The sequence below is a fragment of the Schistocerca cancellata genome, chromosome 7 (genome assembly GCF_023864275.1).
Source record: "Schistocerca cancellata isolate TAMUIC-IGC-003103 chromosome 7, iqSchCanc2.1, whole genome shotgun sequence".
NCBI lineage: Eukaryota > Metazoa > Arthropoda > Insecta > Orthoptera > Acrididae > Schistocerca > Schistocerca cancellata.
In genome coordinates, this window is record NC_064632.1 from 176,617,385 (window position 1) to 176,643,663 (window position 26,279).

The 26,279-nt window shown below is 41.2% G+C and overlaps 1 protein-coding gene across 1 annotated transcript in view; it reads left to right on the forward strand.

Moving 5' to 3' along the window:
• The window catches only part of LOC126092690 (lysosomal-trafficking regulator), a 393,980-nt gene that overhangs the window by 126,126 nt on the left and 241,575 nt on the right, over positions 1–26,279 (forward strand). Inside the window, exons 13-17 of the mRNA XM_049908413.1 lie at positions 4,691–4,904; positions 5,117–5,226; positions 9,446–9,664; positions 13,754–13,960; positions 22,420–22,749. Coding sequence (XP_049764370.1) covers positions 4,691–4,904; positions 5,117–5,226; positions 9,446–9,664; positions 13,754–13,960; positions 22,420–22,749 — 1,080 coding nt within the window. The remainder of the gene's footprint in view (positions 1–4,690; positions 4,905–5,116; positions 5,227–9,445; positions 9,665–13,753; positions 13,961–22,419; positions 22,750–26,279) is intronic.

Here is a 26,279-nt window from a genome sequence, read left to right on the forward strand (position 1 = left end):
TAAAATGGTATGCAACAGGATGGGCGTAAGTAATTGGCAGAGAGTAGCACAACATAGTACAGTACAGTATTTAACAATCACTTTCTGAATATAGCAGGTGAACTAAATAGAAACCTAGTCCCAACGGGGAATCATATGGCGCTCGTAGAAAAAAGTGTTCCGAGACTGTTACCTGAAATGCTCCTCCATGATACTGACAAGAGGGAGATTGAGTTAATAATTAAATCACTAAAGACCAAGAACTCTCATGGATATGACGGGGTATTTAGCAGAATACTGAAGTATTGTTCCATGTATGTTAGCCCAGTACTTAGCCATATCTGTAACTTTTCCTTTAGGAGTGGTCGGTTTCCTGACCGATTAAAGTACTCGGTAGTGAAGCCACTTTATAAAAAGGGAGACAGGGATAATGTTGATAATTATAGACCTATTTCTATGCCATCAGTCTTTGCTAAAGTTATTGAGAGGGTTGTATATACAAGGTTACTGCAGCATTTAAATTCACATAAGTTGCTGTCAAATGTACAGTTTGGTTTTAGAAATGGCTTAACAACTGAAAATGCTATAGTCTCTTTTCTCTGTGAGGTTCTGGATGGATTAAATAAAAGGTTGCGAACGTTAGGTGTTTTCTTTGATTTAACGAAGGCTTTTGACTGTGTCGACCACAAAATATTACTGCAGAAGTTGGAACATTATGGAGTAAGGGGAGTAGCTTACAATTGGTTCGCCTCTTACTTTAAGAACAGAAAGCAGAAGGTAATTCTCCGCAATATTGAGAGTGGTAATGATGTTCAGTCCCAATGGGGCACTATTAAATGGGGCGTTCCCCAAGGATCGGTGCTGGGGCCACTGCTGTTTCTTATTTATATAAATGATACGCCTTCTAGTATTACAGGTGATTCAAAAATATTTCTGTTTGCTGATGACACCAGCTTGGTAGTGAAGGATCTTGTGTGTAATATTGAAACATTATCAAATAATGTAGTTCATGAAATAAGTTCGTGGCTTGTGGAAAATAATTTGATGCTAAATCACAGTAAGACTCAGTTTTTACAGTTTCTAACTCACACTTCAACGAGAACTGATATTTTAATCAGACAGAATGGGCATGTTATAAGCGAGACGGAACAGTTAAAGTTCCTAGGCGTACGGATAGATAGTAAGCTGTTGTGGAAAGCCCATGTTCAGGATCTTGTTCAGAAACTAAATGCTGCTTTATTTACCATTAGAACAGTATCTGAAATAAGTGACATTTCAACACAAAAAGTAGTCTACTTCGCATATTTTCATACGCTTATGCCATATGGTATTATTTTTTGGGGTAATTCTTCTGATTCAAAAAGGGTATTTTTGGCTCAAAAACGGGCTGTTCGAGCTATGTGTGGTGTAAGTTCTAGAACCTCTTGTCGACCCCTATTCAATAGTCTGGGAATTCTTACATTGCCCTCACAGTATATATTTTCTTTAATGTCGTTTGCTGTTAGCAATATTAACTTATTCCCAAGAGTTAGCAGCTTTCACTCAGTTAATACTAGGCAGAAATCAAATCTGCGTGTGGAATGCACTTCCTTGACTCTTGTGCAGAAAGGAGTGCAGTATTCTGCTGCATCCATTTTCAATAAGCTACCACAAGAACTCAAAAACCTTAGCAGTAGCCCAAACGCTTTTAAGTCTAAACTGAAGAGTTTCCTCATGGCTCACTCCTTCTACTCTGTCGAGGAGCTCCTGGAAGAGCTAAAAAATTAAGCAAATTCCAGTGTTACATTCTTGATTTTCTTTATTTAAACTAATGACGTGTTGCCTGAATATGTTTCTTATATTTCATTTTATCTGTTTCTACAATCGTGTTATAATTTCATGTATTGACTCGTTCCATGACCATGGAAACTTCTCCTTAATGTGGTCCCACGGAACAATAAATAAATAAATAAATAAATAAATAAATAAATAGAAGCAGTTGGACGCAATATGTGAGGTCAGCACAGGTCACATAGAGGCCATGAAGGAGAAGAAGAGTTAAGAAAAAAATGTTTCCTGTAATCTTGCAAGAGATAGCAGTGGTCAAAACTAGAAAATGAGCACTATTAACATATGTCTGGAAGCTAATACTTGTTACAATATGAGCCATTCTGTCCTGTGTCAGCTGCCTGCGTATTGGCAGTACAGCAGATGGTCAGTGCGATGGTTGCCTCTCAGTCTTACACATCTTTCAGCCCCCCTACTCAGATACTGCAAACTCATGTAAACACGCGTGGCTGTCCTCACATTTAGTCACAAGAGTGATACACACTCTCCTATGATGTAAGTGTGTTATCAGTTGATGTTAACACCAGTGCCTTGAAATGCCTCATACCCAGAAAACTATGGATGAATGGAGTGGGCAGGTTGCTGGACTTCCTTGACCAATCCTTCATTTGGTAAATATTCATGCCATGCACTGTTGTACAAGGTGTAGAAAATAGGGTGTTGCCCAGTTGTGTATTAATAATACCCCCTTTCTGTGACAGTAAAGTTCTGCAAAGAAATTGTTCACACAGGAGACTCAGACAAACATACCATCGTTTGACCATTGCTCAGACTCATGTATTGACAATATAGTAATAGGCATCAATGACATAGAGAAACAACTGAGAGAGCTGCAAACAAATAATTTGTCAAGAGTTGCAAACAAATAATTTGTCAAGTCCAGATGGAATCCCAATTCGGTTTTACAAAAAGTGCTCCACGCCATTGGCCGCCTCATTCTGTGTCACCTGGCCACCAAGAGCTGTTGCAGGACGATTCGATTCACAGATCCAGTTATATGGCTCCTTCTGTGTATAGTGATTTTACAACTTTGATGAGTGGGGCCTGAAGATGGCATCAATGTAATGCTGAAACTGGTAGCACATAGAAGTTCATAAAATAAAATAAATTTCTACAATACATATGGCTGTTGGTAAATTATTGCATCACGAAGTTCATGCCAGCCATTGTCCCACAATCCATAATGGATCAACGAAGATTAATTCATGAAATTGTTACTGAAAAACTGAAATTTCGAAAACTTTACTCATGTTGGGAACCCAAAATTCTTACTGAACAACACAAAAAACAATGGATGGGCAGTGCACTTCAGTTTTCGACACGCTACAATGAAGAAGGTGATGGTTTTCTATCTCAGATAGTCACGGGGCATGAAACTTGGGTATCGTACAACACCCCTGAAACAAATCCGCCATCAGTGGAATGGAGGCACACTTCATCGCCAACAAAGGTTAAGACTAAGCAAATCTTGACACCTCGAAAAGTCATGTGCACTATTCTCTGGGACATAAAAGGCATTTTGCTGATTGATTTCTTACCACGAGGCCAAACAATCAGTGCACATGGTTACTGCGAGAGCATTAAGAAATCGAGCCGTGCAATACACAACAAGTGCTGAGGATTACTGTCAAAAGGTGGTGTTTTTTTCCACGATAATGCCCGACCTCACACGGCATATGTGACCAAACAACTCTTATAGGAATTTCACTGGGACGCATTTGATCATCCTCCGTACAGCCCGGACCTCGCTCCTAGTGACTTTCATCTCTTCTTACAAGTAAACTCTGTCCTTGGTGGTCAACACTTCAACGACGATGACGAGCTGAAAGAACATGTTACCACATGGTTGAAAACACAGGTGGCAACCTTGTATGAAGAAGGCATAAAAAAACTTGTGCCACGTTATGACAAGTGCCAACAAAATTTTGGAAGCTATTTAGGAAAGTAGTTTAACAGTTGTAGATTTTTGTACAATAAATATCTTTTCTGTATCTGTACACATTTGTTTTATACAACCAAATGGAGCTTACTTTGTGGACATACCTCATATATCAATCCAGTCTCATTCCCATCAACACTACAAAGGTGACTGACAACATCACATGTATGAATTCAACACACAGTAATGTATTTTACTGAAGTTCACTACGGAAAAGTACTCATTTAACTGAAAATAACTCCACTACATAAATATGAGCCCAGTGAAGCTATTTTGTCTACACACATACGAGAACTTGACAGGAAGTGCTGTGGAGGTAAAGCCTGTCTGCAAAATCAAAAGAAAACACTGCTCGTGGCGCAGGAAGTTATGTTTCTCAGAAGAACACTACAGCTGATGTATGGGGCAACAAGAATAAATTCCCCTTCTAGCAGTGTAGAACATTGTGAAGAGGTTTACATAGATTCTGTCCATCTGTGTTTCTTGGATTTGTATTATTAGTAAATCATATCTGTATCCCATATAGTGTTAACACACTTTGTGGAAAATAAACAATCCCTGGGCTTATCTGCCCACTTCACCAGTAATTCATGAGGGGTATTGCTGATGATTGGTGTAACTTTGTTAAATATTCTTTAGTAGCTTCTTGTGACGTGGTGGGGTAGATAGCATGTGGAGTCACCTGCTCCCTATCTAGTTTGCAAACCTATGAATGAGGGAAGTGCATGATCTCAATCCAGCAACCTACCTTTCTTCCGCCCCCATACCCTCCAACTTGTTACACACTCAGAACACAGTTTATCCCTTAAGACTTTGGTGTTTATGTATAACATAAAAAATTGAGGTTTAAAAAAACCCCAACCCAAAGCTCACACCGCACTAACAGGATATTTAGTATATTGTTCACTACACTCTGTCCTACCACTGAACTAATTCTTGTCACAGGAGCAGTTTCTCCAAGAAAAGCCAGAGATAGACATGGAGCCTGGGATCTGCTGCTCTCTTGTGGAGCTGGTGCGATCACTGATGGGCGCGCCCCCAGAGTTCAGCCACATTGTGTCTGTGGCTGACTTCCTGCTTCTCGCACACCCCGCCCGCCACACTTACATCAGCCATGGACGTAACAACTACTACTTTGTTCTGGATGAAAATTCTTCTAGTGAGTACATATGTGTGCCCAAAACTACATAATGGTGATTGATTGAAATTACACAGTAAGATTATAGGTTTGATTAAAATTTCTTTATTTATAGCACATGTATTTTTTTTGTGGTTCTGTCTATGTTGCATCTGTATTTAAGGTAGATTGTGTTATTGACAGTTTAGCATATCATTCATCATTGAAACTATGTGCTGATAAAATTTATACAGGTCCCTTATCAGGCAGCCTAACAGAATGGCGTTGGCGGAAAAAAGAAATGTCTCTCTTAGCACGTGCCATAGACCCACTGAAGCTGAATAAGGCTCTCACAAATCTGCAGGTAGGTGAAGTCCTAGTTGTGATTTGTCATTGATCAGCTGTGGCACTTCTAATTATAGAAAATATTTTTTAAGTATGTGTGTATTTTATAATCTTAGCATGTTACTACAACAACTACAACAACAAAATGGACATTTCACGAATACCTCTGACTAAAGTCTCTGGGATGTGGAAAGAAGTAGAAAAAGATGTGCCTTTATTTTAATGGGTTTAATAGACAGATATACACACAAAAATTGTAATAATACACTGCTGACCTGAATTATAACTAAATTTGTTAATACAATACTGCAAATTGCTGGCTGGAATACAGGCTATTAAAAGAGTGATGATAACCACTCTCCATATAATATTGTATACTTTAGGTAGCCACACACTGTAATGTGCCTTGTGGAGTGTAGATGCAGACAGCACCTAATTGTCTGATAGCTAAAAGTCCAGTCATGTCTATGAGCCTGTTTACAACTCAGCTGTATAGTTAGTGGTTACCATAACCATTCCATTGTTTATTAGCAAAACCGTTATGAATCCCTCTGAATATACATGGTGTTTCAAAAATCCTTTTAGACACTTTAGGGAGAGGTTCCTTATACCACAACAAGAAAAGAAGTTTGTATAAACATATATCTGAAAATACTTTGTTTTTGAATTATTAATGAAAGTTACAATTTAGGTGATTGGAGCTCTTGAACAATAGACTCGAAATAAATACTTGGAAAGGTCCTCTTCTTGCTTCTAACTGTGCATGCACTTGTTGAATCATGGACTGTTGCAACCTTTCAAATACTTCCCGACAGTTACGAATGGTTTCACAGGTTTCCATGACACATCAAAGAAGAGTTTCTGCATCCAGGTCGTCTGCTGCTTAGACCCATTATTTAATATGCCCCCAGAGATAAACCAAAGACGATGACAAGGTGAAAGAAGAGGTTCATAACTTTCTCAACAGCATGACGACGAGCTGGTATGACATCGGCATACAAAAACTGCCACCGTGTCTACAAAATTGCATCGACAGAAATGTTGATAATGTCGAAAAATAGCTAAATGTTCAAGCTGTAAACTTATGTAAATCACTGTAGAAATAAACAGGTCTATGTACTTATAAAAAAATAGAAGACCTTATTTTTGGGATTACCCTTGTAGCATCATGAGCAAACAGCTGTAGATTGCTACCCACTCTTTCTGCTAAATCATTTGTGTATATAGGGAACAGCAGCAGTCCTATCACACTTCCAGGGGGCCCTTCTCACAATAACTTTCTCTGATGAACACTCACAGTTGAGGACAATATACTGGGTACTATAACTTAAGGAGCCTTTAAACCATTATCATATCTGTGAACCTATTTCATATGCTCGTAGCTTCTTTAACAGGCTGCAGTGGGGCACTGCATCATATGCTTTCCATAAAACTTAGAAATATGGAACCTGCCTGTATCCCTTCACTTATAGTTTGCTGGGTTTCATGTGAGAATAGGGCAAGGTGAGTTTCGCATAAGTGATGCTTTCTAAAACCATGCTGATTGTGGACATAACATTCTCAGTCTATTGTATTTGAACTGAGAGTGTGTTTAAGGACTCTGCAGCAAACTGATGTTAGAGATGTTAGTCTGTAATTTTGTGGATCCATTCTTTTGCCCTTCTTATATACAGGAGTCACCTGTGATTTTTTCCAGTCTCTTGGGACTTTACACTGGATGAGAGATTCATGATAAATGCAAGCTAGAGAAGGGGCCAGTGCTGTAGACTACTCTTTTAAAAACTAAAATAGGATTCCATCCAGACCTGATGACTTAGTTGCTTTCAAAGCTTTCAGTTTTTTCTCTGTACCAGGGATGCTTATGGATCTTGTCCAAAAGGAAGTCTGTCCAATGGTCAAATGACAGTATGTTAGTACAATTCTCCTACATGACTGATTTTTTGAATGTGAAATTTAAAACATCTGCTTTCTTTTGCTGCCCCACCAGACTGGTCAACAAAAGACGGGATGGATGCCAGAGTGATTTTACGTAGGACCAGAATTTTCTCGTGTTCTCTGCCAGATCTTTTGCTGAGGTATGATGGTGGTAGTAGTTGTACGCTTCATGCGTAGATCCTTTCATAATCTCATGAATCTCTATTAACCTTTGCTTGTCATCATTTACGCATTCTCTTTTGAACCAATAGTGCAACTGCCTCTACTCCCCCAGCATTTTCCAAATTTTGTTATTAAATCATGTTGTCTTTTCCATCCTTAATCCACTTACTAGGCACATAATTGTCTAGACCACAATTTACAATCTGCTTAAACCTTACCAATAATTCTTCTACATCCATCTTACTGGAAATAAGGGATGTCAGTTCATTGCATAATTGAGATGCTAACAACTGCTTATCTGCTCTTTCTAGCAGAAACACTCTCCTCGCCTTCTTCACTGATTTATTAACTTTCATAACCACAGTTGCTATAATGACGTCATGAGCACTAAGCCCTGTTTCTATACTGATGTTGTCAGTAATGTCCAGCCTGTGTGTAGCCACAAGGTCTAAGATATTTCCATTGTTTGTGTGCTGCCGAACAAGCTGCTCAAGATAGTTTTCAGAAAATGTGTTCATAATTACTTCTCACAACTGTCTGTCTGTACCTGTGCTGTGAATCCATAGACATCCCAGTCTGTACGAGATAGGTTGAAGTCGCTTCCAACTAGTATTGCATATTATGGGTATTTATGTGCTATTGACTGTAGACTTCCTTTGAATAACTCTAGAAGTGTTATAGCAGAATTGTGTGGCTAGTAAAAAGATCCAACAATTAACTTGGTTTCATCCAGACCTGTTATACATGATCAGACAACTTCACTGTCACACTCAGCTTTGACCTCAGAGACAATATATTTGTTAACTGCAATTAACACTCCTTCTATGGCCTCTAATCTGTCTTTCTGATATGCTACATATAATGTGATTCTGTTGGTCGAGCTGAAAATTTCTCAGACTGCCAGTGAAAGGATATGTTTTCAGAAAAAATCAATTGCACCTACTTTTATAGACAAATATTCTTATTATATTAGTTTTTTTTTCCATTGAGGTGACTCCACTCTTGAGGTGTGGTGTAGGAATGCTTGCAGAATATCTGTCTGATGTTGTGTTGCAATGATCTCCATATTGGACTGAGAATGTTTTCCAGACACAAATTTCCTTATTTTTGTGGACAGGTTGAAGTCACAGGTGAAAAATTTGGTGACTAGGGTGGAAGTTAAAACACTAGATCGCTCAGTTTTCACATTTCCAAAGAAATTTTCTGGCCAAATACACCGTCCTATTGTAAGCGTGTGAGACAACAATTAGCCTGAAGATACAAACAGGTGATAATTGGCTTCCTGTGAATGGAATGTCCCAGCTTTCCATCATCTTGACCAACACAAGGACGGAATGCTACTTGAGACATGTCAGACAATGGCCATACCATCAAGATCATGAAGGGGCAGTGTACTAAGCTCATGCTTCACACAAACTTAAAAGAGCTAAACAAATCTATGAATGCAGAACACTGCCTTAGTACCATTCATCTGATGGCATGTAACACCTCAGAAATTCTGGCATGCACTGCAAGTTACTAGGTAGTGTTATCAAGGGAACCGTTGCAATAAAATTAGCAACTGACCTCATAAATAGAGATGCAGGTTTTAGTTTAAATTTTGTGTGAAATCCTGTTCCCTCCCTGACCAAATAACAGAGGAACACAGCTTGTGATACTTGCTCACCTGTGTTAATTACTGTGTCACTTTTGATATTGTGTGTGTGTGTGTGTGTGTGTGTGTGAGAGAGAGAGAGAGAGAGAGAGAGAGAGAGAGAGAGAGTGGTTTTTTGCTCTCATTTCATTTGTATCTCGAAAATGATGGTTTCCTCATATATAAAATACTGGCATTTCTCAAGGACATTATGTGACTGCAGTTTAGTAAGTTATAACAGATGAAACTGACTTGGCCATTCTGGATATGGAGCAGAATAACAAGTTAAAGTTGTCAACTGTTCTGTGCCTATCCATACTTTGTGATGAAGTCTGTTGACATCTTCTCAGTATAATTTTGTGAACAGGATTATTTGCTACCATTAATTCTATGATGTATAGAGAAGAGAAGTATACTTAGTGTACAGCAATTGTTCATCAGTTGATATTTACAATTCCTTATTTAGCTGTTGTCCTTCTTCTGATATCTCAATTGTTACTGTTGCCAGATAAAACAGCTGACTGGATCTGTAGACAGCAATCGAGTAATTGAGAATGGCGACATAGCAAACACCGAGACCTCGACTTCACGGCGACTGTCTTTAGTCAGCAATTCTCTGATGGCGTGTGCTGAAGATGCTGTCCAGTTACTGGAGCAGGCATCAAACCCTGCCCAAGTTGTTGAGACTGTGAAAGAAAAATTTGTTACAGAGACAGAGGAGCGTGCGGTTGGTACTTCAGCTGAAGAAATCTTTTTAGTCAGTCAGTTATTTGTATGTTCTATGGATGATAATTGCAATCTCTTGCTGTTTTACAATTGTTGACCATTTACTTTTATTTTTATATGCGTTCATTGATATTTATGCTTGACTATGTTCAGTCCCCTCCCCCCCCTCCCTCCCCCCCTCCTCCCTCTCTAGTGTGCATTTATTAGATAAGCTGCATGTCAGAATTAGTTGTTTGGTAACACTGATTAAATGTAGCTGTAATTTAATGTTGGGATTCACATTTCTTAAAAAAAAATTCAGAAATCTGCATCATAAAAAATTACTGAATCTTCCAGATTTGCGTCATTGGCTGCTGTCTTTTTCTCTATATATACCTAATATCCGTTTTTTCCCACTGTTACCATGTTTCCCTCTCCCCTTTCACTGCTGTCTGTACACATCTCCCATCTTCTTCCATTACAATTTCTCCCCACAGTTTCCTTGTAAGAGTTATTGTGTCGTCATTTACTACTCATGTTTCAGCCATAGTATAAGAATGTGTCTTCGTGCTTGAGTCCTTTATGTACTGCATGTTTCCTTCCCATGACTATTTGTATTTTCTTTTATATTTTCTTTTATTTTTTGAAATATTTCCCACTCCTTGCTCATTTCTGTTTTGTTACATCCCTTCTTTCGAGTAAATTGTGATTCAGTGACAAGGAACTCTCCAGAATACTTTCACCTTTTGAGTAGAAAAATAAATTTTAAATGTAAAATTACTCATCAGTTCCATTTATGTATTTTCTCATCAGTCACAGTTCAATCTTGATATAAGATATAGTATGCAAGTCATAAAGAATATGCCATATTGTTTGAGTGAAATAAAATGAATGATTTTCACTCTGATTTGAAAGTTTCTAACAGATTAAAACTGTGTGCTGGACTGGGGCTCAAACTTTTGCTGGCGAACCACTTGCTGACTGAGCTACTGACACGTGGCAGCTGACCTGCCCTCACTGTTACAATTGATCCTTACAATGTCCCTCCTACTTTCCTGATCTGACAGAAGCTCTCTTGCATACGCTACTGGGTCCATTGTGTAAACATGTTCTTTTGCAACAAAAAGAAAGTGGAAACAATAAATTATTACTAAGTAGCAGAGAGTGCTTCGTGATTGTCAGTGCTGTGTTATTATCTGCAATACATAATGAATCTCTGAAAGCAAAAATCCACTGAATGTCTATCACACAAAAATGATGGATTTGTGGAAATTATTTAAGTGAAAAGCAAGAATCCTGCAAAATACTTTCAAGCCACAGTCAGCTGCACGTTCATAGGTTACTCTTTAGTACTACGGAAAAAAGATAATGGTCTGTCTGATCATGATATTCAGATTATTCATTACAATGAATTGAATCTAGAGTCCTCTTCTAAGAAGCTGAACAAAAGATTTAGTCCACTTGGAGTAATGACATTTACGTAGGTTGACACTTAAATAGTGGCAACACTGCTGTGAAGACACTATGCAATGGAATCTACTATTGTCGCTGGTAACACACATTGTTGACATACCTACCTTACCTCCGAGCAAATGGACTCACCCGTCCCACATCACCAGCGTGTGCACAATCGAGGGAATCACAGTCACTTGTGAGCGAGCGGTCTAACGTGACCGTGCCACTATGTTTTCGAAACAGGAACAATGGAGTTGGATCAGTATTGAATGTTCCAGAAGTGTTATAGCACAACAGTGTCAGCAAGGTCTTCAAGATGTGCGAGGGGAATCGGCATTACCGTACAGAACTGTGGTACATTGGGTAAAAGCCTTCAAGGAAGGTCGGCAAACTGTGGCAGACATGCATCGGGCAGGTCGTCCTAGCATCTCTGAAGAAGAAGAAAAGAAGAAGAAGAAGAAGTGCGTGCTGTTGCCACATTAGTGGACAATGATCGACGCCATAAGATTCGTGAGCTCACCCACAAAATTGGATTAGCGCATACAACTGTGCTTCGCATTCTGAAGGAACACCTAGGCATGCGAAAAATTGCATCATGATGGGTTCCGCATGACTTGACGAAAATGCAGAAATGGATGCATTATGATGCTGCTCAGATGCACTTGGAGTGCTATGAGCATGAAGGAGAGGCTTTCTTACACCGTATCATAACACTGGATGAGACATGGATCACATCGTATGAGCCAAAACTGAAACACCAATCCAACAAATGGCATCATTATGGTTCACCGTGATAGTCGAAAGTGCGTTAGAGCCCCAGTATGGTGAAAGTTATGGTGATTCTCGTGTACGACTGTGATGGTGTTATCCTAATGCATTACATTCCTCCATGACAGAACATCAATGCACAGTATTACTGTTCATTTCTGGAGCATCACCTGCGACCAGCTTTGCGAAAGAAGCGATGACACTGTCTGCACAACCCACTCATTATTTTGCACGACAGTGTGCGGTCGCATACAGTGCAAGCTGTGGCTGCTGTGTTTGGTTGATGGGACTGAGAAGTACTGTACCATCCACCATACTCCCCGGACTTAAGTCCTTGTGACTTTGATTTGATTCCAAAGATGAAGGAACCACTTCATGGCATTCGCTTCAGAACTGTTCCAGAGATTCGACAGGCAGTAAACCACTCCATTCGCAATAACAACAGAACAGGCTCTGCTAAAGGTATACTATGCCTTCCACACCTCTGGCAATGGGTGCAACAGAACAGGTAAGATATCTAATAACTGTTCTCTGTGAATAGTTGAGAAGGTGAATCAAGAACTGTTGATACAGTTAACAAACAAGGAGACTGAATCAGTTACTGTATCACTGAAGAGCAGAAACTCAAACTGGCATAACGATATATCAAGTAGGGTACATAGATAAGCACAAGTTTCTTTTCTTAGCCCACTACTTCTGTTCTTATGTATATAAGTGATGTGTGATGAAATGTTAATATCCTAGCAAAAGATATGGAATATTATGTAAATAATACTGAATGAGGTGATGCAATGGTTATCAGACTGGACTCGCATTCAGGAGGACGACGATTCAAACCTGCATCCGGCCATCCTGATTTAGGTTTTCCATGATTTCCATAAATTGCCTCAGGCAAATGGTGGGATCGTTCCTTTCAAAGGGCACAGCTGACTTCCTTCCCCATCCTTCCCTAATCTGATGGGACAGGTGACCTCAATGTTTGATCCCCTAATGCCAAATCAATCAACCAACCAACCAACCAATGTAAATAATGTAGCTAATAGAGTAGTGGATGACATCTGCATTTTGGCATCACAAGCTGATCAGTCAAAAAATTAATCTGAATATTTAAATTCCTAATGGTCAAGGCAGATGTAAGGCAATTTTTTTAACTGGCACGTATGGGATATTATGCAAAAACTTGGTGTTGCCATCTTACATTAAAATGTTGAAGTATGCTTACTTGTTTTTTCTGTATTGTGTCCTGTAAACAACCTGTGACTTTGAGGGGTATTTTTAGTCCAGAAATGGAATGATTTGTGATGGCAGTATGGTAAGATTTTATTGGCATTTCAGAAACATCTGGGAGTTCTAAAACTGCAGTCCCAGTTCATGGGATTTCTAGTTAATAACTGGACTTATTAAGGGAGTGAAAAATGTCATTTGGACAAAAATAGACAAAAATTATTCAGTTGACAATAACAGTGATTTATTATTCTGCAGAAATGTTAGACCTATTCATTTGGTGAAGACTTTCAACAGGAAAAAATACTACCTTAAACCACAGATTTTTCATCTATAATTTGAGAAACTTCTTTACACGTATTGCCACTTAGGTACTCAAGTACTGCAACAATTTCTTTTGTCTTGGGTTATAAAAGACAGAGAAAAATCTGTATTTGTTGAATTATATCTGTAGTGACTGATTGCACAACATAGGAGATTTGGTTCAGATTGTCTCACACAACTGAGAATGCAGATTTTAGGTGACCCAGTGTGGAAGTGAATAACAAAATCTGTTCATGTCTTTTTTCCGATTACAAAGTAAACTCTTCTTAAATATACCCAATTAACTTATTGTAATGTATACAACATTAAAAAAAATTGATGTCCACAATTTTATTTTCAGGAGAAAATAAATAATGGAGCAAATGAACATGTGTCAAGTGATAGTCATAATCTTGTGATGGAGGGCCTTCTCTTGCTACTGAAGGATGTTCTACTGGTACTTCCTGACAACATGGCACCACAGGTGTTGAACCATGTGGTGCGTGCTGACACTTTGCTTGTCATTGCAAATCATCCTGATGTTAGAGTTCGGACAGCCGTTGTGAAGGTTAGTTACAGTCAGGTGTTCCATTTGAGTGCTTTTGCATTGTTACATCTGTTTTAGTGTTAACAATGATGTGGTGATAATGAATGATAATAATAATAATAATAATAATAATAATAATAATACTAGTAGTAGTAGTAGTAGTAGTAGTAGTAATTCAGGGGCATTCAATAAGTAATGCAACACATCCTTTTACTCAACCAGTTTTGCTTGAAGAAATGTGGAACTTGTTGTGGGACAACGTGAGGTGCCGCTTCAGCCCCTATAGTTTCATGAAGTTCCGATGGCTGGCAGCACTATACATAGCCTAGAGAATGGCATCTGTAATGGAAGTGTGTTGCAAACAGAGACCTGTCACTGAATTTCTTTTTGCAGAAGACCAGAGCATTATAGATATTCATAGGCACTTTGACCTGGCAGTGAACAAAAGTACAGTGAGTTGTTGGGTGAGTCATCTGTCATCATCGTTATAAGGTCACACAAACCTGTCCGATCTCGCATGTACCTGCTGGCCGCACTTAGTTGTGACTCCTGCAGTGTTGGAACATGTGAACACTATCGTTTGAGGTGATCAGAGGATCACAGTCAGACGCCTGGACTCGCACAAGTCTGCGCATCTCAAAGGAGCTCATAAAACTTCAGTGGGTTGTTCTTCCACATCCACTCACAGCCTGGATCTCATGCCTTCCAACTGCCATCTCTTTGGCTCAATGAAGGTTTCACTCCATGGAAAGAAGTACGTGGGTGACTGGGGAGGTTATTGATACAGCAAGACATTGGCTGCAGTGTCGAATAGTAGAGTGGTACCGTCCAGGCATAGAGGCCCTCCCAGCAAGGTTGCATAAGGCCGTCACATTGAATGGAGATTATGTTGAAAAATTGGGTTTTGTAGCCAAAAGAGTGGGAAAAAGTATGGTATATTGCAGTCCTAAATACACTCCTGGAAATTGAAATAAGAACACCGTGAATTCATTGTCCCAGGAAGGGGAAACTTTATTGACACATTCCTGGGGTCAGATACATCACATGATCACACTGACAGAACCACAGGCACATAGACACAGGCAACAGAGCATGCACAATGTCGGCACTAGTACAGTGTATATCCACCTTTCACAGCAATGCAGGCTGCTATTCTCCTATGGAGAGATCGTAGAGATGCTGGATGTAGTCCTGTGGAACGGCTTGCCATGCCATTTCCACCTGGCGCCTCAGTTGGACCAGCATTCGTGCTGGACGTGCAGACCGCGTGAGACGACGCTTCATCCAGTCCCAAACATGCTCAATGGGGGACAGATCCGGAGATCTTGCTGGCCAGGGTAGTTGACTTACACATTCTAGAGCACGTTGGGTGGCACAGGATACATGCGGACGTGCATTGTCCTGTTGGAACAGCAAGTTCCCTTGCCGGTCTAGGAATGGTAGAACGATGGGTTCGATGACGGTTTGGATGTACCGTGCACTATTCAGTGTCTCCTCGACAATCACCAGTGGTGTACGGCCAGTGTAGGCGATCGCTCCCCACACCATGATGCCGGGTGTTGGCCCTGTGTGCCTCGGTCGTATGCAGTCCTGATTGTGGCGCTCACCTGCACGGCACCAAACACGCATACGACCATCATTGGCACCAAGGCAGAAGCGACTCTCATCGCTGAAGACGACACGTCTCCATTCGTCCCTCCATTCACGCCTGTCGCGACACCACTGGAGGCGGGCTGCACGATGTTGGGGCGTGAGCGGAAGACGGCCTAACGGTGTGCGGGACCATAGCCCAGCTTCATGGAGACGGTTGCGAATGGTCCTCGCCGATACCCCAGGAGCAACAGTGTCCCTAATTTGCTGGGAAGTGGCGGTGCGGTCCCCTACGGCACTGCGTAGGATCCTACGGTCTTGGCGTGTATCCGTGCGTCACTGCGGTCCGGTCCCAGGTCGACGGGCACGTGCACCTTCCGCCGACCACTGGCGACAACATCGATGTACTGTGGAGACCTCACGCCCCACGTGTTGAGCAATTCGGCGGTACGTCCACCCGGCCTCCCGCATGCCCACTATACGCCCTCGCTCAAAGTCCGTCAACTGCACATACAGTTCACGTCCACGCTGTCGCGGCATGCTACCAGTGTTAAAGACTGCGATGGAGCTCCGTATGCCACGGCAAACTGGCTGACACTGACGGCGGCGGTGCACAAATGCTGCGCAGCTAGCGCCATTCGACGGCCAACACCGCGGTTCCTGGTGTGTCCTCTGTGCCGTGTGTGTGATCATTGCTTGTACAGCCCTCTCGCAGTGTCCGGAGCAAGTATGGTGGGTCTGACACACCGGTGTCAATGTGTTCTTTTTTCCATTTCCAGGAGTGTAGTACCAAACTGCTTTCGGGAAAAAAAAAGTTGCCTTACTTATTGAACACCCCTTGTACGAAGGGATGTAATTCAATTTGGACCCTTACGTGTGTGTGATTACCATATAGAGTCACATTCAGTCTGTTTTTGGGAAATTGAACTCTGTTCTTGTAGATCAACATTTGTCGTTTATACATAAATGTCACTGCAAGGGATCTCAGTACTTACAGTTTTGGGAAGAATAGGGCCTTTCTTTAAGGAGAAGAGATCTTGCCAAGGAGGAACAGAACATTCAGCCCTTAGACTATGAGGGACCACCCTGTTATGCAGAGGAAGGTAGGTGGAGATGAAGGGAAATGTCACAGAGTAGGGATCAGAGATGGTCATCGGTGACAAGTGCTGTGCCAGCTTCAGTCCAGAAATAATATGTGAACTAATGGAGCAGAAATGATGGACTAAAAGAGTAAGAGATAATTAAAAGTGGAAAGAATAATACTCAGTTGCCTTTATATAGAAAGCTGGGTACTGCCATGTAATATGCCAGTGGTGCGATTGAAATACATGGTAGTCTATGGATGTGTGTGTCAGATTTCTCACATGAAACAACTGCACAGAGAATAATGGTGGATAAGGACAGTGGCTATACAATGTCATACAGATTTCGAAGGTTTGGATGGCCACTGAGGGTGATAGTCTATAATTTAGGTACAATATTAGGGAAATGTGATGACATATCAGCTATAGGAAGTTGTAGTTCAGGTGGAGTAATCTAGTGAGGCCTTAGTGGTCAATTACCTGTGTCACCAATCATCCCTCCTGTCTAAAAAACCCTGCTTTGCCTCCTTACCAAATGTCCTGCGGGGCCCAGTTGGACCTGTAATTGTGACCCAAATCCTCATGGTAGGGTCCAGAGCCTTTTGTCCTGTTCCGTCTCTGCTTCAGACTGAAATGACTGACCTTCAGTACCATATCCAACCTAAATCACAGTAGCCTAGTTAAAGACCTCTCATTCTTTCGGAGTCTCAAGTGAACATACAGCATCACTATCCAGCCTCGAGTCATGTCCAATCATATAAAATCCTCTCACTTTTCAAGTCCAACCCATGGACAACCATCTCCTCAAAGAAGTACAATCCTCATGATTTACAAGCCATGCTATTAGAAAACAGTGAAAATGGAGGGGATTTTATTTACTCTTGCCACCAAAAAAAGTCTTGGAGTGCACAGAAGAAATATAAAATCCTTGTAAAGTATTTTGGAGATGCCGAGTTGCAGATAGGCACAACAAAAAGACTGTCACAAATAAGCTTTTGGCCAGCAGGGCCTTTGTCAAAAATACACGACACACACACACACACACACACACACACACACACACACACACACACACACACACATGCAACTCACACACACGACTGCAGTCTCTGGAAACTGAAGCCACACTGTGAGCAGCATCATGAGAGTGGTGCGTGGATGGAGGTAAGGAGGCGGCTGGTGCTGGGAGGTGGAGGGGTAGTAGGGTAGAGATATGGGACAGTGAAGTGCTGCTAGAAAGCATGCAGCCACGAGGTTGAGAGGGGGTAGGGCAGCTGTTTGCAGACGTGAGGTTAGACAGATGGCAGGGGAGAGGAGGGAAGGGTTGATAGTGGAAAAGGAGAGAAGTAAAAAGAGGGGGTGCGATGGTGGAATGAGGGCTATTTAGTGCTGGAATGGGAACAGGGAAGGAGCTGGATAGGTGAGCACAATGACTAATTAAGTTGAGGCCAGGAGGGTTACAGGAACATAGGATATATTGCAAGGAAAGTTCCCACCTGTGCAAGTCAGAAAAGATGGTGTTTGTGTGAAGGATCCATGTGGCACAGACTGTGAAACAGTCATTGAAATGAAGGATGTCATATTGGGCAGCATGTTATCAACAAGGTGGTCCACATGTTTCTTGACCACAGTGAGTTGGTGGTCATTCATGAGGACAGGCAGTTTGTTGGTTGGCATGCCCACATAGAATGCAGCACAGTGGTTGCAGCTTAGCTTGTGAATCACGCGATTTGTTTCACAGGTAGCTTGGGATCACTGATGTTTGATGGTATAGGTGATGTTTGTGACCAGACTGGAGTAGGAGGTGGTGGGAGGCTGTATGGGACAGATGCATCTAGGTCTATTACAAGAATGTGAGACATGAGGTAAGGAGTTTAGAGCAGGGGTTGTGTAGGCATGGATGAGTATATTGTGTATGTTCGGTGAACAGCAGAATACTGCTCTGGGAGAGGTTGGAACGACAGTGGGCAGGACATTTCTCATTTCAGGGCATGACAACAGTTAGTTGAAGCCTTGACCCTCCTAAGGGCCTCTCCTCCATTTGCTTCAATTGATCCTACTCAACCCATCAAGTCATCTTCCTGGATGTTGCCCTCCACCTCAAAGGTGGCTACATCAATACCTCTGTCCATATAAAACCTTCTAACCACCAGCAATACTTCCACTTCGACAGCTGCCACCCATTCCATACCAAGAAGTCCCTTACATACAGCCTAGCCCCTCATGGTTGTTGCGTCTGCAGTGACGAGCAGTCCCTTATGAAATACACTGAGAGCCTCACTGAAGCCTTCACGGACTGATCCCAACCTTGTACAAAAACAAATCTCCCGTGCCTTATCTTTCTAGTCTCCCACCATCTTCCAAAGTCTCATTGTCCAGCCACAGAGGAGCATTCACCCTTGTAACTCAGTACCACCCAGGACTGGAGCAACTGAATTACATTCTCCACCAGGGTTTCGGTTACCTCTCATCGTGCCCTGAAATGAGAAATGTTCTGCTCAATATACTTCCCACCCCTCCCACAATGATATTACGCCATCCACCAAACCTACATAATATACTCGTTCGTCCTTACACAACCCCTGCTCTCAATCCCTTACCTCATGGCTCATACTCCTGTAATAGACCTAGATGCAGGACCTGTCCCATACATCCTCCCACCACCACCTACTCCAGTCCAGTCACAATCACCACCTATCCCATCTAAGGCAGGGCTAACTGTGAAACCAGTCATGATCTACAAGCTAAGCTGCAACCTCTGTGCTGAAATTCTATGTGGGCATGTAAACCAACAAGTTGTCTGTCCTCATGAATGGCCACCATCAAACTGTGGCCAAGAAACAAGTGGACCACCCTGTTGCTGAGCATGCTGCCCAACATAACATCCTTCATTTCAGTGACTGCTTCACAGCCTGTGCGATATGGATCCTTCCCACAAGCACCAGCTTTTCTGAATTGCACAGGTGGGAACTTTCCCTGCAATATATCCTACGTTCCAGTAACCCTCCTGGCCTTAACCTTTGCTAGTAACTGTTCTCATCCATCCAGCCCCTTCCCTGTTCCCATTCCAGCATTGCACAGCCCTTATTCCAGCATCACACCCAGTCTTTTTACTTCTATCCTTTCCCACTATCGACCCTTCCCCCACCTCCATCCCCTTCTCCCCTGCCCTCTGTCTAGCCTCACGACTGCACATAGCTGCCCTACCCTCTCTCAACCTCGTGCCCGCATGCTCACCCGCAGCACTTCACTGTCCCACACCTCTACCCTATTACCTCTCCCCCTCCCAGCCCCAGCTGCCTCCTTACCCCCGTTCACACACCACTCTCATCATGCACTGGCACTGCTGCCTTTGGGACTGGAAGTTCTAGTACTGCCAGTAAGCACACATTAAAGTGGCGAAAAAATACTGTTTTTATCTTTGACCATGAACCCCCATTATGCTTTTTCTGAGCTGCCAACCTAGTGTAAAGCTTCCCTTACCAAACGGCTTTCGATACACTCAGTGTGTACCATTATTCCAGTTTAGGAAATGATTGATACCCTGCATTTGATCACAGTCTCAATAAGCCTCTCCCACCGGCTCTTGACACAACAGAGGACTGAAGATTACTTGAAATTGTAGTAGAACGTTGCACTGAGTTATATGAGAAGTTTTCTTTATAGATAAAAGCCATGCAAGAAGTGTTCCATTTGCTGCAGATGTGTTGGAATCTTATATAATTTTAGCCCAACCATTTTAATTCCACTCAGTTTTTATTATTAAACAAAACAATCAGCATTCCTTGCAGATGAATTTAAACTTCTGTTTCCCATAGCATCAGACATCCTTCACTTCCTAAAGGTGACTACACAACTAGCCATAAAGTAACGGTAATTTTGTGTGTTACGTTAGTCTGATTCACACAGTATTTTCATTGTTGTGTGTGTAAATGTGTTAGAAAAATATCTATATGGTATTTACTTAACCTGTTTCAGCTATCAACAAGGTTGCATGTGTTTTATAGTATCAACGATTATTTATTTTGCATCAAAATGGAATGATCACATTGGCTCAATCACAGATAAAGTAAGTGGCAGACTGTGGTTCATTGGTAGAATACTAGGGAAAGCAATTGGTCTACAAAGAAGACTGCACACAAAACACTTGGATTACCCATCCTAGAATACTGCTCAAGTGTGTGAGACCCATATCAAATAGGACTAAGAAAGGGTATTTAGTGGATACAAAGAAGGGCATCACAGATGGTCGCAGCCTTGTTTGACCCATGGAAGAGTGATAACAGTGATGCTGAAGATACTGAACTGGCCGACTCTTGAAGATGGACACAGAATATCCGATGACAACCTGCTTAAAAGTTTTTACAAACAACTTTAGGAATATATTACCACTCCTCTACCCTAGGTATTGCGAAGACATACAGCATGCATAGAGACATTTAGGCAGTCATTCTTCCTGTGCTTTCTATATGAATGTAATAGGAAAAAGACCTTATACCTGGTACAGTGGCATGTACACTCTACCTTGCATTTCACAGTGGTTTGCAGAGTTTTGGATGTAGATGTATAAAAATTGATTTTGATATAAAAATGCAAAAGTGTCACAAAGTTTTAGAAATGTTAAATATTATCTTTGACAAGTCTGCCATGTCCAGAACAGTGGTTCTGATGAAGACACTGAACGTGACTAGCACCCTGGATGCCCAGCACATTGTCAACTGATGAAATCATGGGAAAATGTGAAACAAGTAATTATGAATGATCACCAAGTGAGAGAAGTTGCAGATGATTTGGTATATCAACTGGCTCATGCCATGAAAGTTTTTCCAATGTTTTCGATATTAAGTATGTGACAGCAAAATTTCTTGAATTTTGAATCGGGCAGTGTCAAATGAAAGTTGCTCAGGAGTCACTACATGAAGTCAGTGATGATGTATAACTATGGAAATGTGTCATAAGAGGTGATGAAGCACTAGTTTCTGGATGTGACATAGAAACTAAGGCTCGGTTATCCCAGTGGAAGCATTCTGGATCACCTGTCCATAAAAAGCTTGGCAAGTGTAGCCAAATGTGAAGGTTATGCTCAGCCTGTTTTTCAATGTGAACAGCACAGTGCTCCAAAAACTCTTCAATGCCACTCGCATGAAGCAGTCCGAAAAAATGCCAGAATGTGTTGCGAAGCAGTTCTTGGTATTACACATTGATGGTGCACTTTCTCACATTTTGTTGATTGTTCATTAGTTTTTGGCTATAAACAATACTGTAACAATTTCCCAACCTCTATATTCACCTGGATGTCTCCCTGTGACTCTTTTCTGTTCCAAAAATTAAAGAAAATGAGAAAGGGCGACAATTGTAGGAGAGATTAAAAGCACATAACTGAGAGAACTAAAAGCTGTACCAAAAATCAAGTTCCAGTATTATTTCAGGGTTTGGAAAAAGTGCTCTATTGGTTTATGTATCTAATGAGGTCTGTTTTCAAGGGGATAACATTGCTGTTGACAAATAAATAAACTTCTTTTCAAAAAACGAACATTCACGATTTTTTTTAACATGCCTCATACACCACTATCTGAACTACTTCTGCAGTTTAAGCTGGTTGATGTCTGGTTGCAGATCCATACTTTCTTCTTTCATTTAATTCGTGTGTTGTTGCATCTGTTGGGCACTTCCCACAAACAAACTGTACTCACATTATTTTTGATCTCACAGAAATAACATTGCAAGATTGAATGCACACAATTTTAAGGTGGCACACAGTTTCAAATTGACTTACTGATTACATACACATATTGCATGTTTTGACAGGTGCTGTCGGCGTACCTGCAGCGAGCCAGCAGTGACGAGGTGTCACGGTTCTGCAAGATGCGTGGCTACCAGTTACTGGCGTGCCAACTGGCACAGTGGCCGGCCTCTTGGGAGCTAGCGGAGGCAGCGGTGGCACTGGGAACACTCTGCCCACTGCCCCTGGAGGAGCAGGCAGCCGCACTCGACCTGGGTGCCAGTGCGGCAGAGCTGCAGGCCTCCCGGCCACTGGCAGCACTGCCCCCACTGCTCGCGCTTCTGCCTCGCTGCTGCCGGACGGATGTCGCCCTCGCTGATACCTTGCTTGCCTACTTGAGCCAGCTTGTTTTAAAAGTAAGCATCCTATGTTTTGAAAGAAGTGGGTAACATTGAGTGTCAAATATGGACAGTAAATCTTTTCTGCATAAGGAGCAAATGTCAGGCAGATAGGGTTGAAAATGACACGTGTGTCAGTTTTTAAGAGACAGATGTTTTGTCTTGTTGAAAGAGAAACAGGTCACAGGAAGTTAGAAATGAGACTTAATGATGTATGTTTTCACAGTTGTTATCGAAAGTGTTCAAAGTTTGCTCTCGGTACTGTGCAGCTGTCACAGAATCTTCTGTTTTGGCATTTTGGCCATCTAGCTGAGGCCGGTCCACACACTGTAATGCACTGTCAGACCTCCACTAATTTGATGCAGGGGTTGAGAAAGGGAGGCATGAAGAGAGAGAGAGAGAATCCCACAAGATTCTGTAATTGGCTACTGAATGAGGTTACCGCATTCTGAGGAAATGTTAATCGGTGTACATAGGGCAGAGGATGGAACACAATTGGCACCTCATTCATTCTTTACGTTTGCACACACACCACAGGTTGTACTTTGTAGCTCTGAGAGCATGTAGCTGCACCACCAGTAGGCTGAAGCTGTCATCATGATTAAAGCTGTTCAGCTGCATCTCTGATTTTGTTGTATGATGCTTTCGCTAAGTCTGTATCCTGACCGCAATATTCAGTACAATCAGGTGAGGCTAACTTACTGGGGTGTCAGAGTTGCACAAATTATTCCTGTTCTTATATACGTTCTTTAACTGTGTGACCTTGTGTATACTTTATTACATTTGTATATAGTGTTGTGCACTCCAGCAGTCTGTATCTGTGCCGGTCCATCTTTTGTCAGTCTTAAATTATCTTTTGTTTTATAATTTGCGGGAAAAACTTGAATTGGAGGATCTGTATGAAGCCATCAGTTGGGCCCTCTGTAATTGGCAGAAATCACAATTTTTGTAGTGTTTCATCCTCTTTTTCTTTCTTGCATTTACGTGTTCTATTTTATGATTTCACTTTGTACCCCTCTGTTGCCAGTATGATAACTTAATTCTTGTTTGAAGTCTGCTATGATATGGGTTCAATACAACTTGCTACACCATGCTGAGAACTGCCTGTCATTGCACAGGAAGGCCTCAAGTATGCAAGTATCTCCAGTATTTTTGGTTTTCCTATAGACTCTGTGTACAAGTTTTGCGTCCGTTTGTCCTTAGGCTGTGGCACTGAGCAACATCGACCCTCTTCCCACAGTATAACTGACCTTAGGTGAATGTTAGCATGCTTTATTGAACTAGGTAATGACCAATTTTCTCTTAACAGTGATTAATCAGAACTTAGCAGTAGAGAATTTATTTTAGAAATGTATCAAAATTTCTTAAACTTTTTATTTTCCCTGTATTTAATCAAGTTTGTCACCTAAATAGTCTTCTCTTTTTTCTACCCTCAAAACTGATTTATTTTGGTTACCATTTTCTTACACGTCACACTATATGCGTGACTCCCTCCCCCTCCCTGCAAGTCTCTGCCCCCCCCCCCCCCCCCCAATACTTCTCTCCTCACCCTGTTTTCCTTTACTACCCCCCTCTGTCTGTCATGTCTGTCACCTCTTTCCTTAATCACTCATTCACTCATTGAACCCCCTCCCCGCGTTCCTGTCCCCAATCAACCTCTGAATCACATTAGTTAATGTCATTGCCTTTCATTACTTTGGTTGTATTGTTCTCCATTTGTTTCATCATTACCTCAACTGCCAGCATGCAGTAAAAGAGTATCACTGACAGGCTCAGTGTAATTGTTTGCATTTTAACAAGTTTGATAGTGAAAATCTGTGTTAAAGGACAACAGGGATCATTTTTGCTTATGGTTTTCATTCACAATTTTGCTGTAGGATGGATAGGGGGCCTGCCTGCTGTGTACAGACACTCAAGGAGTTGACCATAGTTTGAGAGCAGCTGAAGATGCTGTTGGCCATGGTCAGCCTTCAACAGGGTACTGCCTCAAAGTGACAGTGGGGAAACCGATACATCGCATGAGACACTTCAAGTGTCACTTATTTCACCCATGAGCTCTGCTGCCAGGGCACTTTTCAGTGTACCCAATGTGAGGGAACTGCGTTCACCACTATTTCCTTAGGGATCCTCAAGGGGGCCTCATTTGAGATGCAGAGGAGGCCCTGCCTCCATCTCCCAAGGGTATAGGATGGAGGCATCTTCAAATTATGGCTTATTTCGACATCAGCTATGTCTGTCACTTCGCTTCGGAGACTATCTACTGTATGTAGTGGTAGCTGGTGGATTTAGTGAACTGTTGATCTCACTTGTTAGATGAAAGCTGGGCTAACAATTTACAGCAGTATTGTGGTGAGTTCCTTTGGTTTGGAGGTGAATGGAGTGTCTCATCCAAAAGCTCTGTCGATTCTGTGACGTCTTGCTTGTGGATTTCGGGACGTGCATTATGGGGCAGATTCCCTTTGATGGGCCATGGGTGCAGTATATAAAAGATTCAGTCACTTGAATAGAAGAGTATTTGTGGAGTGCACATTTTTAAGACACTTTGAATGTCAGTATTTTAAGAATAAATTGCTGATGCATTTGTAATGGAGTCCCTGAATTTTCTGGCCCGCACTCAAATTATATTTGGATCCTAAAGGGGGATGAAACCCACAGTAAAAAGCTCCCAAATATTTGAGGAGGCATGGAACATGTATAAAAAAGACAGTTTAGATGCCGTTGGTGGGGGAGTGTTCATTAATTGTTTGTTCGATTGACTTTTTTTATTAATGAGTGAAACAATTTACATTCTATGGATTTCATCATTCAAGCTGTTGAAAAATTAACAACTTAAAATTAATTTCTTACACAATAATTGACTATGAATTTTTTAATCTAATTACATTTTTTTAGTCCTGGTTAATTATTATTTCTGTATGTGTTATAATACAGAGCTTATTAAATTAGCTAACCTGATTTACTTCAGGCACTTCATTGCTGTATAAAAACTTTTATTTTGTAAATAATCTTTTAGCTTTGTTTTGAAGGAGCAAATAGTGTGTGTGTCTTTTATAGGTTGTGGTAATTTATTATATAATTTGATGGCATTGTGCAGTAAACTCTGCAGAGTCTTCACTTATTTTTTCTCTTCAGAGGCAAATTATATCTGTTTCTATTTTCCTAATCATATACTAGACAATTCTTAACATAGCACTCAATATTTTTCCCATATAGAACAGTCTGAAAAATATATTCACAAGTTACAGTTAAGATTTCCAGGATTTTAAACAGTTTGAGGCAGTGAGATGTTTTGCCACTCTTGGTCATTATATCTATTGATCTTTTCCGCAGTCTGGATAGCTTGAATATTTTTCCCAGTCATTACCAAAAAAATTACCCCATAACTAATAACAGAATGAATATAAGTAAAATATACTGATCTTATACATGAAATATTGCATACTGATTTAAGAATTTTGAGGGCATAGCATGCTGTAGAGATTCTTATGCAGAAGTTCATAGTGCTTGTTTTCTTTTTATTATGTGTGACTTTATTGTTTATTGCATGC